The 15,577-nt window shown below is 33.0% G+C and overlaps 1 protein-coding gene across 1 annotated transcript; it reads left to right on the top strand.

Moving 5' to 3' along the window:
* The first annotated feature begins 8,065 nt into the window (after positions 1-8,065).
* LOC115970826 (protein ECERIFERUM 2-like) lies at positions 8,066-10,642 on the top strand. The gene is made up of 2 exons (XM_031090445.1): positions 8,066-8,617; positions 9,792-10,642. The coding sequence occupies exons 1-2, from the start codon at positions 8,147-8,149 to the stop codon at positions 10,428-10,430; spliced, it is 1,110 nt and encodes a 369-aa protein (XP_030946305.1). The 5' UTR covers positions 8,066-8,146; the 3' UTR covers positions 10,431-10,642.
* Positions 10,643-15,577: the final 4,935 nt, after the last annotated feature.

The following is a 15,577-nucleotide window of genomic DNA, read 5'->3' as shown; positions in this document are numbered from 1 at the left end:
AAGACTTTTGAGTTGTTTGTAATTTTTGTGCATTGTTTGCTCATTTAATTTAGCTTATTTGTTATCTACGTGTAAGCATTTTTTAATTTAGACTTAGCTTATGCCTTGGTTCATTGTGTGGAATTTGACTTACTTAAGGGAGTGAATTTTGTACAGTACCTGCTTGTATGTGCCGTATTGGTACTTAGACTTTGGGGTGGTGCTACGTTGTAGTCAGGTGGTTCAAATGAACCCCCTAACCCAATTTTTTTTTTTTTTTATATAATTTAAAAAAAAAAATTGTTTTGAACCCCCTTCAATACAAATTTGCACACCCTCACCTTGAACCTGACCCTTTTTTTTAAAGCCTAGCTTAAACTCTGAAAAAAAAAGTCTAACGAAAATTTTTTGGTCTTTAATCTCAGAAATAAGAAGCCCATAAATCAAAATTTGAAAAATCATAAATTAAAAAAAGGGACAAATAAACCTAAGAATCTACCGCTGCGTAGCCTCTAGAATCTCCCACTATCCTTCTTCATTCTCCAAACCCAAAGGAAAAAGGCTGTCTCTACTTCACACAAACAATCTGCCGCTATCGCCACTTAATTTGTCGCCACTTGATCTGGTTTTTTATCTTTCTCTTTCTTTCATTGTGAGAGTGTGTATTTATAGTGTTTTGATATACTCTTTCACTAAATCACCGCGTGTGTGTGTGGGGTTATAGTTTTTTGATTTTTTGTTGTTGAGTTTTGAGTCTCTGACTGTGTGTGGTGGGGGGGGGGGGTGTTATAGTGTTTTGATTTTTTTTTTTTTTTTTTTTTTTGAGTTTTGAGTCTTTGACAAATTGACTTTTTTTTTCCTGTGTCTTTACTCTTCAATGTTACTATAATAGCGTTTGTATTATTTTGATATAAAGTTTTGTGGGCCAGTACATTAACACTAAAGAACAATAAAAATATAAAACATTTAAAGAATTGTAAACTTATAAATTAAAGAATTGTAAACAAATTTAAAAATTGCAAAAAAATCACTTAACAACAATAATTAATATGTTTATTGTATTAGAAAAAAATATGTTAAATCAACTTATAATTTATTTTTTATTCTTTTACTAGTACTATAAACAAATTTTTTCATGTATTTGTTTTTTTGTTTTTTTTTTTGGGTAATATTGATATATTCATGTCTCTTTTGTTTTAGATTTTATATAATTTATGTTTTTTATTGACTTTCGAACAAAAAACCTAGAGCCACCCCTACTTAGACCGATACAAAAACTGTTGAGTCCCAAATTATATTATCACAAATATTAGTAATCCAAAATAGCAATCACACACAAGAACACAAAATTTACGTGAAAAACCTTTTCTCTTTGAAGGGAAATACCACAGGACAAACTCCGAATAATTTTATTATTATTAAATCAATTACAGTAATTCTTGTATATGCCTCATGACTAAAGAAAAAAAATCTCCCATATTTTTCTTTTCTCACATACACACAAATTATCTTTTTCACATTCGACAATCTTTCTTCTTTTCTTTTTCACTATGCGGCACCCACCCTCTTTTTTTTTATTTCTTCACTGTGCGGCACCTCCTTTTTCTTCTTGTTTGTGTTTCTACCTTTTAGCACACCACACGCATGCCTTTTTTATATTGAATTTTGCTGCCTCACACTCCTAGGAACAGATGGAGTGTTGACTTTCCACGTGTCTCCTATTTCAAGTTGAAATAGAAGTCCTCATCAGTTGGGCTTAGCTCATTAAGGAGCTTCACGTGGGCTGGACCTTGGTGACAGCTTGCACCCAACAAAAACATGGCAATTTCATGCCAGTTTAAATATTAGTTATATCGGCGTAATCTAATACTGGATTCGGCCATTTAATGGATATTGGTCCAGTACTACGTAAACACCTCTCTCTCCATATCTTTCTCCTCCTCACACTCTGCGATAAAGAGATATTGATTGGAAGTGAGCAGTGAAACCGCTGGCGAAATAATGAGGCTGCAAGTCCTTGATGTTGAGAACTGGGGTTGAAACTGAGTGTGAGAAACGTGTAAAGAGATCTCTATCAAAAACAGTGTGAAGGATAAGATAATCTTGGAACTTGGAAGCACTGGCTATTACGCATGTGGAGCAAAGAAAAGAAAAGAAAAGAAAATTTAAGGTTGAGACTAAGGAGACAAACGGTGGAAGAGAAAAAATAGAATTGATAAGGGCTAACTTTTTGTCTAGACATGATGTGTCTATAAAGATGAAGTGAAATTAGAGGAGGCAGCTCTGTTATTGGCTGCGTGCGGTGACTTAGCCCCTCCGACTCTGTGCTTAGTTGCTAAGAGTTTTTTTTTTTTTTTTTTTTTTGGTAAAGACAATTATTTTGTTAAATTTTTTAAAGGGCCAAGTTGTTTGTTTTTGGTAAAATTTGTTAGATGGCTTAATTATTTTTAGTTTTGCTATTGGTAATTTTTGTTGTTGGACTAATTTTTTGGGGCTTATATATTTTAGATCTATAAATATTTTTATGGCATTTAAAAGAAGGAAAATGTTAGAATTACAAACTTTTTTTCTATAAATTGCTGATGTGACGAGTGGTTATTTGTAAATAAAAAATTGATGTAAGTATGGGTCCAGATGCGAACCAATAAGAATTTGCTTTCTCAACAATTTATAAAATTGTTGTAGAAAAATTTGTAGTAGCATTATTCTTAAAAGAATCAATAATATTATTATGGGAGCAAAGATTTAAAGCTGAGAGAAGAACTAATTTAAATTTTAAATTGGATAACTAATTTTGCGCCATGTCTCCTATCTAAAATTTAAAAATTTTGTACATACATTAACACCTAACACGAAAGTTAAGAAAACCACAATAATTGTGGCAAGCATGAAAACCAAAGAGATTTATGTGTCAAGCTTTAAAACCAAAGAGACTGTAATAATAACACTCATATTTGTAGAAGGATCAAATGCACCGTCTCACTATCTTTTTTTTAATATATATATATATATATATATTGAAATCAAGGGAAGGAGAGAGATTCGTAAGGCATTGAGAGGAAGAGAGTCGTAGGCAAAGAAGAAATAAAAAGAATGATTTGCTTGAGTGTTGGTGGTGGCTCGAGGAGGTTGAGGTTGAGGTGGGCATCTGTGATTGTGATGATACAAGGCGTGGCTATGGTGGCTTTCCTGTATGTTTCATAAAGTATTACACTCTATATGTGCGCAGTGACAAACCCCCTAATTGTTAAAAGTGTTTACCATTGCTTTGAAAAGGCTAAAACCAGCTTTGAAAATTACAAAAATGAATCAAAATTAATGTTTGTCGTTGGATGAGAGAGTAAAGTGGGAATGGAAGATGATAATGAAGGCTTTCAAAAATTAGAAATGAATCAAAGTCATCGTGTTTTTACCATTCGATGAAAGTGTAGTGGAAATGGAGGATGAGATTAAGATAATAAATGTGTAAATACAGTCGGTGACTTTATGTTAGCTGTTGGATCATAGTGAAGTGGGAATGGAAGGTTAAGATTAAGATGGTATGTGTGTAAATTTAAGGCTTTATGGTTTGCTATTTTAGTTTTACATTTGTACTTTGTTTAGCCATTTGGAATATATATTTTATTTGATACATTGATAAGTTAAATACTTGAATGTAAAAACTCAAAAAGGAGTTTCATTTATGTATATACTTTTTTTTTTTTCGCTATTAAAAAAGCATCATAGCAATGTGAAAGAAAATTTTGTAATTAGTCCTTTGTGGCTGGAACTGATTCCATGTAATGGTTATTTCCAGGTATAATATACCTTATAGAACTTTAGGGGAAAAAAACAATTGATGCCAAACTTTTTAAAACCAAATATAATACAAATGTTGTTTACTGCAACGTAATGTTGTTTTTAATTCCCCCATTATAAGAAAAATTATAAACTTTTTGGTTGAATAAATTTTCAAATTTTTAATTACTTTGAGAATGGCGGTTGTTTATGTATGTGTGGATGTATTATATACCATTTTACAACACTTAAGACTAATTTTATTAATATTAGTACCAAGTAACACATTCATCTACTTACCGTAAAAACCAAGTAAACACTTTATTTCACCTAGATAAGACCACCTCATCATCATTATTGTTGAATGCTTCCGTGTGCGTAAGTACGGGTTACAAACTAGTTTAGATTAATGAGTGCTTATTTCTCCCTTTTTCATTGTATTTAGAGAATTCTATGAACTAAACAAGAGAATTCAATGTAGAATTAAGAGAATTCTATGATTAGGTTAGTTGCTAGAAACCCAAGGCAAGAACCCTACAATGATCGGTTGATATTTTGTTTTTTAACTAAAAAATGTTTATGGTTATTATGCTCCATAAAAGCCTAACTAACCATCATCAGTTCCCATTATTTTCTCAACTCTCAATAGTTTTGCTTCTTCTTCCAAGTTCTCTCACATTCTTTGAATTTGCTCTTCTCTTCCCTTTGCAATAGGAGATTCCATAATGAACTGACCCCTATGCAGAGGTCTAACTTTAACAAGATCATAGGTTTGGAGTTAGCTAGGGTACAAGTGTTTTGGCAACCAAGCTTGGTTAATCATCAGCCTCCACTTCAACTTTAGATCTCATAATGATTTTCTAAGAAAGGCTCCACTAAGCTGGATTCCTTATAGGCATGCAGATATAAAATAAAAATCGGATCCCTCTTCCTAATTATTACACATTATTTGCATTGATGCAATAAATACACACATACATAAAAAAAGATCATATTAAAAAAAAGGAAACATATTTAAAATTAAAATTCATAATTAAATGAAAAATCAAATCAAAGAATGTCAACAATTTAAATTAGTAATTACGAAAGATTATACTAGTTAATGAAATCCAATTAATTGAGGTCAAACCACAACTTGAAAAGAAATAAGTTAAAATTTTAAAAGTCAAAACCAATCAAATATGATGAAAAAGGGAGAAAAAATAATTATTCATTAATCTAAATTGACCTAATCATAGAATTCTCTTAATTAATGAAAACTAAACTAATGTGAACTAAATCACATGTGAACAAATGTATTGAAAGAGAGTTGAGAAAACTAGAGTTTTGCAAATGCGCCTTGAAGGAAGAAACCCCAATTCTACTTTTCTATAAGTTACATGAACAAAACTTTTGAACTAGAAATGAAAGAGCATGCAAAGAACAAAAAGGAACTAAGTCTAGAACTTTGAAAGAAAGAAGTTGAAAATAAAATGCAGAATCTAAAGAGAAAAAAAGGAGCTCACCTTTGACCACATATTCTCTTGATCATGTTGTGACTTCAATAATGTTACCAAATGCATGATTGTCATGAAATAATGACTTAGTGAGTTCGAGGTTGAATCTACTGAAAAGGGTATTGAATTTGATTATTTTAGTCCCCAAGTTTGTATTGTGCACCTATTAGAGTCTATTTGGTTGGAGGTGGAAAAGGGAGGATATAAAAAAAAAAAAAAAAATTTAAAAAAGAAGAGAAAAGTGGAGAAAAAAATATTTTTAGTGGGTGTTTGGTTCGAGGGAGTGGAAAAAAAAAATGGTAGAACCCAAGTGTTTTCACCCCTAACCCATCAAAATGTTTTCTCTCCAAAATTGAGAGAAAACTAGAGGGAAAACTCTAAATGAAGAAAAAGACAAAAAAAAAAACCCATGTGTAATATACATGGGTTTATTATAAATTCTTGGGGGTGTTTTTTCCCTCTTTTTTCCTTCCTTTAATTTTTGTCTTTTTCTAAACCCAATTGTTTTATTTCCTTTGGTTTTCTTCTTTAGTCTTTTTCTTTTTATGTACTTCTCTTAATTTTTTTTTTTGGTTTTGTTTTGTTTTGTTATTTTTTTCCATCTGTTTTGAATCATTTGACTTATGTTCTTTAAAAAAAAAAAAAAATGAAGTCTCCTTACACAATTTTTAAACAGAAAAAGGTGTTACCTTTTGTTTTATTTAATAGGAATATAATTGTAGATTTCTTCTCAATAGTTTTCCATCCCTCTAATTTTCCATCCTCCCAACCAAACACATATGAGAGAAAACTAAATTTTTTTCTATCCTCCCACTTTTTCATCCCTTCCCCATTTTCTATTTTCTCAATTTTTCACCCCTCTTAGTCTCCCTCACAAGTAGACCTGACATATGGTCCAGTGGATAGGATTTAAATTTTATCTAACTAGATTTGGGTTAGATTGAGTTTGGTTCATAAAGGGGTCACCAAAAATAAGTTGTAACCCTTATCCAGACTTTTGAGGGTTGGATTAGCTAGTATGACTTGTGTGAGTTTTTTTTTACATGCCAAATATATATTGTAGGGACTCAATTCGTGACGACCCCAAGATATGAGCCCAATATCATCTTGGGGTCGTCACAAATTGAGTCCCTACATATATTTTAAAAAATGAAAATTCAAATCTTGATCATATTATTTTTGTCTTCCTTTCAACACCCAAAAAAAAAAAAAATAAATAAATAAATACAACAAATAAAATAAAATAAAATATGATGAGAAAGACAACAAAGACATAATTTCAAAAATACCTAGATAATAGGATGAGAGGAAAATTATGAGGGAGTTTCTTGAGAAAGATATTATATTGCTTCAATGCGACATCACTCTCTTCAATTAGCTTCATCTAAATATTCTTAGCTTTCTCAAGCACCATTTCTACCATAATTCTTCAAACACTACAATCATCCAAACAACATCACAAGTACAACTCCCTCAACGATTTAGGTAGAAGATCTATGGATCAAACTAAGGAGCCATGGGTTTTACCCATTCCTTCGAATGACAATGTGATTTGAAATTATTCGACCCGATTTGGTCGATCATGTTGGGTGACGAGTTGACTTGCATCCTAATCTAAACTGATGTGTGAACACCCTTTATCTTACCTTATCTTTTAATATTTTACGTGAAATAGTTGCACTCAAGCAACATCATCATCCTGATTTTTCAAATTGATTTAGAAAAAGACCATAATTATGTCTTCTACCCACAATATATATATATATATATATATATTGCTCCACGTGTTTTTATCATTATTTTGTTGTGGTAAGTTATGCAAATTTTTATCAAAGTATTTATTAGTAAAAGAAAATCCTTTTTTATTAGTAGAAACAGTCTCTAATAATTATACCATACCAGTTACTAACGAAATTCTCCATACGATTTTAGCAGAATTTTTTTTTTCTGTATGTTATACAAATTTTGATTCTAATGTATTTATTGGTAAAAGAAAATCACTATTTTTTTTAAACATAGAAAAAAAATCTCTAATAATTATACCATAACAGTTATCGACTTTCCATCCAACCACAATGCATGGCACATCCTCCACCTAACATACAAATTATAGAAGTCAATGCTAAATAATTGAATTAGGTACCATGCACAAAATTTTCAAATACGGGAAAAAAAAAAGGGAAAAATGTTGCTAAATTTATGAGTGGCCAACGCACAAAATTGTCTCAAGTTTTTTCTTTCTCAGTCAAAAAATTATTCAAGTTCACATCTCCTTTTCAAGAAGTGGTCAGCAAAATCACCGTACACTTTTAATGCGCACGGTCACTCTACATGTATAAGTGCTTGTAGGGTGTGGGAGGTAAAGGCTGGAGTTCAGGTCTCTAGGAAAGAGGTTCACAAACATATACACTTAGATTAGGCTAGAGTAAAATTTCTATCTTATAAAAAAAAAAAAAAGTGTGGTCAGCAAATATATCAGGAGCCCACAGACATTTACTAAAATAGAAGACGAAGAAGAAGCTAATTTTGTGGGCTGCACATGTCCTAAATTGTAAATTCACAAGAACAAGGTGAGAAAGACGTTCACAAAAATTTAGTGGTTTGGGCTGAATGTACGAATTAAGTTGTTGGCAGTTGTTGGTTACCCTTTTTTTGCCAACAACTTAATTCCTTGTCTATCCCTTTTTTTTTGCTGAATCTTCCTTGTTTATCTTTAAGTGTGTTAGGTATATACTATTATACCAATATGTACAGGCTCTCATTAACTACACCGTTTTGAAACGAACGTTATTTGTGTCTACTTATTAAATAATCATGCCCCTATTTACATTCCCCTATAAATACGTACCGTAACTGAAGTGAAGTTGTGCACTAGTTTCTCACTTTCTCTAAAAATGGCAAGTCTGAATAATGGTATCACCATTGTCCATAAGTTAACGATTGAAGCTCTGTTATCAGTGACACCTTATAAGCTGATTGATCAGAGACTGGTGCGCCGAGTTTTTGCCATGGACCCTGTTGGTTCAGCAATATTTCGAAGGTGTCTTCATGTACTTCTTTACTACAAGAATGTGAATGAGGAGGATTCCGGGTCACTTTTTGCAGGTTGGGCTAAGGAGTCACTAGCAAGAGCATTGTATGAGCAGCCATTGCTTAGTGGAAGGCTCCGGCGTGGAGAGGATGGTGATGGAGAGTTAGAAATTGTGTCCAATGATAGTGGTGCTCGGCTAGTGGAGGCACAAATGAATATAACTTTATCGGAGTTTCTCGAATTGAAAGAGAAGGAAGAAGCAGAAGCTCAGCTTGTTTCTTGGAATGATATTGATGAACATAATCCACAGTTCTCTCCGTTATTTTATGTTCAGGTAACCAATTAAGCTTACATATCCAGGAAAAATAAAATCTAGACTATTTTTATAGTTATGTTAGAAAGTGTTGGGTTAGAGAAGTGAATTATTAGGAAAAAAAAAACACTGATTCCAATGTAGTAGTTAATAATAAAATAGTTTATGTGCAATAAATCTAACCTTTCTTTTTAAGCGTTTTATTTCTTAATCCATCTTACAAATGATGAAGATCTTTATAAGTGTACAGCATTGTCTTGCAGAGTTGTGTATTGACTCTCACAAATTAAATTTTGACAAGACTTTGACACTCTATCTATAACCTAAATGCATTAATAGGAATTCATTGGAAGAAGAGAGATCTTCTTGAGTATTCTACTGCACCGGTCATAATAATTTATCATAACAATGACTAGTGCCTACATATTCCAATGAAATCTTCTTTGACATGTAGGGTCCGTTTGGATTGAGTTTATTGTTACTAAAACTGAAAACTGAAAACTGAAAACACTGTAACAAAATAATTTTTAAATGTGTGAAAAGTACCGTGGGACCCATTTTTAATATTTTTAATGCATGAACAGTGTTGTTACAGTATATAAACAGTACTGCTACAGTGCAAAACAGTAATTTTTGTCCACCAAAGTCAACATATGTGGGCAAAAGAGAAAAAAAAAAAAAAACAAAGAAAACGCAAAACCAAAACGTGGACGCAGGAAAACGGGGAATCCAAATGCCCTCGTAATGTCTACGGTCTTTGATGACACAAGCTTACCTTTTTTCGTATCATATGAATAAAGATATGTATAAATATTCCAACGAAGTCTTCTTTAACATGTAATGTATACAATCTTTGATGACACATGCTTACCTTCTTTCGCATTATATATATAAACATATGTATAAATATAATTCGGACGCTTAATATGAAAGTGTGGATATTGTATGAACATTATATATGAGAAGTTTAAAATAATAATTTTCTTCGGAGAAAAAAAAAGTCTCTTCCACTTTTCTTCTATTTTTTGCCAAATGTGTCATGTCTACCAAAAACCCAAGGTCAACAACAACATTCATCTATCGGTCCAATATATGCATTGGTTCTAACTAGATTCTAAAGTAAGCTAGATAGAAGTGTGAATTAAAATGGGGCAGTCTTTTATTTTTTATTTTTCTGATTTTCCAATTCCTGCAGGTGACAAACTTCCGGTGTGGTGGATACTCGGTTGGTATTAGCTGTAGCCTTCTTTTGGCAGACATTTTGGTGAAGGATAACTTCCTCAATAGTTGGGCAAACATGCACAACAATATACTTTCCAATAATAATGAATCCAAAAAGCCCGTATTTTACCTTCCTAATCTTAAAACAAATGGTTATTCCCCTGCCAACATAATTAGCCACAGTCCAACTAATGATTGTGGCCAAACCATGCATTTCAAGGTCACTATTGAAAATGAAAATTCGGATGGTGAATTCTTCCAGTCACTTGCATTGCTTTGTGTTGAGGAGACAGAGAGCAAACTTGGTAGCACAATGGCTTCAGAGTTTTCTTTGTTTGTGAAAGAAAACTCCGAGGTCATTAAGATAGAAAAGTATTCTAAACATGGACATGTTAATCCACAATTGGGTCTCAAGACTCAAGTCACTTGTGCAGGTTGGGATGAATATTTAGGGGCCAACGAGGTAGCGTTTCGTGATGGGAATAGGCCAATGCATGTTTCATATTGGATTGGGTCAATTTTTGATGGTCTTGTCATTGCAATTCCTCCTCTTAATCAGGCTACTCTTGGAGTGAACATTTTAGTCACAATTCCTAATGAGAATAAACTCTAGGACGAACTGAACAATTTGAATTTCTTTTTAATTTTTTTTTCTATATGTGATTATAGGAAAGGGGAAGAATATGTTTGGTTAAAGTTTCATGTTAGTCGTTAGCTTGATTTGGTATGGGGTTTAATTTTACCATCCATTTGTAATTGTTATTTGATCTGTATTTGAATGATGAAAGCCAGTAATGTATTTGAATGATCAAAATACTTTTGAGTTGTTTGTAATTTTTGTGCATTGTTTGCTCATTTAATTTAGTTTATTTGTTATCTATGTGTAAGCATTTTTTAATTTAGACTTAGCTTACACCTTAGTTCATTGTGAGGAGTCTGACCTACCTAAGGGAGTGAATTTTGTACTGTATCGGCCTGTATGTGCCGTATTGGTGCTAAGACCAACACGAAAACATGGGTATTTCATACAGGTTTAAATGTTAATTATATTGGGGTGGGTCATTCTTGCCATACTAGGAGAAATACCGAATTCGGGCATTTAATGAATATTGGTCCAGTACTACGTAAACACCACTCCATATGTTTCTCTTCCTCACACTCCGTGACAAGGAGATGTTGATTGGCAGTGAGTGGTGGCAAAACGATGAGGCTGCAAGTCCTTGATGTTAAGTTAAAAACATGACGCTGTTATTACGACAGAGCAGTGCACAAAAATATAATAAATATTTCTTATCTCATTAATTTTTGTCTGGCACTTACAGATGTCTACAAATTAGAGTTATGTCCTCTTTTCTTTGCTTCTAAATGTTTCATTTATAGACGTCTGCATCTATTTGAGATATTCATGAATTCAACATGTTTGATTTTTATTTTTATTTTTTTAATTATCATCTTTTTGGTTATTGTAATTTGCTTTCTAGAAGAAGGTCATGAATTATCTCAGCCTTGAAGACATAGACCAGCTCATTCTGTGGGGGATGTTTTTGTTTTTCACTGATGGTAATTTGAGAATATATGTACACACACACTTACACACATACACTATCTATAAAGAAGATTCCCTTCTTTGAACTAGATTTTTATATAGTTCAGAAATAACCTTAAACCTTAGATTTAACGGGGAAAAAAAGTTGAGAACAACCCAATAAAAATATATCTCTAATTCCATTTAAAATGCCTACAAAATAGGACACCCTCCTATTTTGTAAGTTTGTGACTTGTAGGATTTGGAAAATTAGACAAATTAAGAGAGAGAGTCCCATTTTCATTAAGACTGCCATTCTCTAGCTCTCTTTAGAATCTACGCCATATTATATATATAATACAAATTTTCTCTATCCCACTTTTTGTACTCCATTTCAAACTATATAATATGTGCTTTTCTAACATAACTAGAAAATTGTTAAGTAATATGAGACTATTTTTTTTCCTGGATCATGTAACATAGTTACCTGAACACAAGCTGAGGATCATGTTCATCAATATCATTCCAAAACACAAGCTGAGCTTCTGCTTCTTCTCTTTTCCTTTTTGTTCAAGAAACTCAGACAAAGTTACAGTGACCTGTGCTTTGGATAAGCCTAGCACCACCATCATTGGTCACAATTTCACTCTCTTCTCTATCTACCTCATCAGACATGCTCTCTTCTAAACACAAAATCTCCACACATACCCATCATCAAATACCTCAGTTACAAATATCTGTCCCTCCAAACACAAAATTCCCACACAATCTCAACATCAAATACTTCACCTACACAAACCCATAATCAAGACCCACACAATCTAGATTTTTTCTCTTATTCGGCTTCAAGCTTGGTGGACTTTTGTGGGTTTGCTGGAATTGATGTTCAAACTTGGGGAATTTTGTGGGTTTGTTGGAATTGATGATAGAATGTGTGGGTTTTGTTTTGGTATTGATTTGAGCCTCTGCCTTTGACTGGGTTTAGTTGATGGGGGCGGTAAATTGAGGAAGATTGATTGAGGGAATTAGGAAGATAGAGAGAGATATGAATTGAGAGAATAATAAAGAAGAAGAAGAAGGAGGAGAAGAAAGAAAAAGGTGAAAAAAGAAAGAAGAAGAATGAGAAAAAGAAAGGGAAAGTTTTCAGAGAAAATGGAGTTGGCGTGTGTGTTAAAGTTGGTGGGCCATGGGCAGGTGTGAAATAATTAAAAAATGAGGGAAACATATTATTTAAATAAAAGAGGGTGTAGAATAGACAAACTGATGTGGGTGTTTTGTAAAAGTAGGTGTGTAAAATAGGAAAAAGTTTTTTTTTTTTTTTGGCAAAATAGACAAAAATTATACATCCATTGATGCAGATGCTCTTATATATATAATACAAATTTTCTCTATCCCACTTTTTATACTCTATTTCAGACTATATAATATGTGATTTTCTAACATAACTAGAAAATTGTTAAGTAATATGAGACTGGTTTCCTCATTATGTTTCATCACAAAGCATCTCATCCACACAAAAAACCATTGACCCAAAACGATCTTGCCAATGATTACTCTCTTGGAATATGTGGCCAAGTAGTTTTCTAGTAGGAGCCTCAGAGCTAAGTCATTAGATGCTTTGTTTAGAGCATTAGTATTAGTGGAGGCAAATAGGTAAAATGCTAAATTTAGCAATTAAATATAACAAAAGTAGAACAAAAATGTGCTGCATCAGTGGTCTATTAACATGAATTGCCATCTTTACATGGAAAGAGATGGGTATGAGGAGGATGAGAAGGGAAAAAGAGTGAAGAAGAAGTGGGCTTTAGGGATTATGTTGTTGAGTTTTGAGAGTTGAGAAAACTGCCATATTTTATCATTTTTCTTTTCATTTTCTTTAAAAATATAAATAAAGAAAAGAAGAAAAGAAAAAGAAGTGAGCCTTTTGTGTTGGGAAATTGCCTCAAATTCCAATTGTGACTTGGAAAGTCAATTAGGTTTCCTAGTTGAAGAAGGAAAAATAATTTGGGTTTCCTTGTTATAGATGGAAAGACTATTCCTTGGTGTGGAATGAAGTCTATTCCTTCTTAAAGAGGTAATGTATTCCTAGTCCAAGAGGGAATAGCAAAAGAGTCTTATAAATAGACAATGCTACAAAGAATTTGATGGCATTGGCCCAAGGGTCCTCCTTATGGGGAGAGGGAAAATAGAGCGTGAAACCAAGAGAGAGAAAAGAGATTTTCACTTGGGTGGAATGCAAGAGGAAGGAGAGAGTAAGGTATTGCCACTTTCATGAAGATAACCAAGGAGGAGAGAGCAAATGGTTGCCACCTTCGAGAAGATAGCCAAGGAGGAGAAAGTAAAGTGTTACTGCCTTTGAGAAAGATAATTTGTGTATGTGAGAGAAAAGAAAAATAAGAGAAATTTTTTTCTTTAGCTGTGAGACATACACAAAAATTATTGTAATTGATTTGATAATAGTGAAATTATTCGGAGTTTGTCCCGTGGTTTTTTCCCTTCAAAGAGAAAGGGCTTTCCATGTAAATTTTGTGTTCTTATGTGTGATTGTTATTTTGGATTGCTAATATTGTTGATATCATTATTTGGGTCCCAACAAGTGGTATCAGAGTTAAGGTTAGAGTAGAAGCGATGACCGGAGAAGAAGGCAAGGCTTTAGGAATTGAAAAATTTAATGGAACAGATTTTGGATATTAGAGGATGTAGATTGAGGATTATCTCTATGGGAAGAAGTTGCATCTACCTCTTTTAGGGAAGAAACTTGATACTATGAAGTGTAAAGTTGCGATTTACAACTATTTTGTGTTGGCTTTAATTCTATGTCAAATTTGATTGTAATTTTATCCAATCATTTTTCCTTGTATTTATGTGGTTTTTAATTGTAAGGGATAAGTGTGAGAGAGTGTGAAGACTCAAGTTTAAAACGAAGAACAAGTGGATTTTGTGAGAAGCTTGCGAGAAGCTAACCTGCGAAGTAGCCATGTGTAGAGCACATGACTAGAATGCGAAGAGTTACGACAGCCTGGAGTTTTCATGAGTGTCTCGCGGGTAAGGCCTTCCCGCGAAATACTCACGAAACATTCTGTTTATCTAATTTTGTCATGTTTGTTTTACCAAGTCTTTACTCACACTATATATATACCCTTATTACTCATATATTGTAAGAAGTGTTTTTCAGAGAGAAAACCATAGAAAATAGACTTGAGAATTAGAGATATTATACCCACAATCATCTACACATTTTCTTGTGGTTTTCCTCTACTCATACCTCTCCATATCTAAATCCTTGAGAGGTTGATAGCCCAAACACTTACCACACCTAATCTGAGTGTCAAGTGAGGTTTTGGTGCTGTTGGGAAGCATTGGAAGGAGCCAATCATTGGCGGATGCAATCGGGTGTATTGCGGGATCCGAGAAAGCTAGAGAAGACAAGGTTCCGAGAAGCTAGTTGGTAGTAAGAGCTTGGAGGGCTCAAGTACATTGGGTAGACTAGGCTTGGAGAGTCTTTTGTTATTCGTGTACTCCAACTTTATTTTTTAGTCGATTGATTACCACTTGGAAGGCGGCGGAGAGGTTTTTCATCGAGTTCTTTGGTTTTCTCTTCGATAACACATCTTGGTGTTATCTTATGTTTGCATCTCTCTTGCCTACTCTTAAGCTTTACTTTATATCGTTGATAATGGATGAATATAGCTTAGGGTAGTGTTATTGGTTTTTTGCGCTAATTTACTCTTCCTCCACACTTAGTTTAAGTTAGAATAAAAGCAATCTAGCTGTAATTTTAATTTAGGAGTCTAAACAAGCTCTTGTGTTTTCACATAAATATGAGGGGGAGCATAAAGTAGCATATCATAGAGCATTGGTTCATTTAGGTGGTTTAGTAGTTTACTTTAAGTTTACTTTTTAAAGTTTTTATAACTTCTGGATATTTACATTACTTTCTTTTAAAGTTTTAAAGTACTTTAGTTTAAATTTCAGTTTATCTTTAGTACTATATGTGTATTTTGGTTTTTATAGCCTTCTTGATGCTTATTGATTTCTATCCCTTTTAGCTTTAGTTTCTTTAATGCATCATGCTTGTTGGACATGCAATTAATTTTAGCATTGCTCTTAATTTCATTACGTGTCCAAATGATCATTTACTAGATAAATGTTCATTGTAGTCATTCCTTAATGACTGTTCATGTTTGATCAAGTTACGCTTCATAGTTTATATCTTGCTTAATATCTTGATCGTA

This window comes from Quercus lobata, chromosome 12, assembly GCF_001633185.2.
Source record: "Quercus lobata isolate SW786 chromosome 12, ValleyOak3.0 Primary Assembly, whole genome shotgun sequence".
Classification (NCBI taxonomy): domain Eukaryota; kingdom Viridiplantae; phylum Streptophyta; class Magnoliopsida; order Fagales; family Fagaceae; genus Quercus; species Quercus lobata.
The sequence above is the reverse complement of the archived record's forward strand: the minus strand, read 5'-3'. Positions and strand labels throughout refer to the sequence as shown.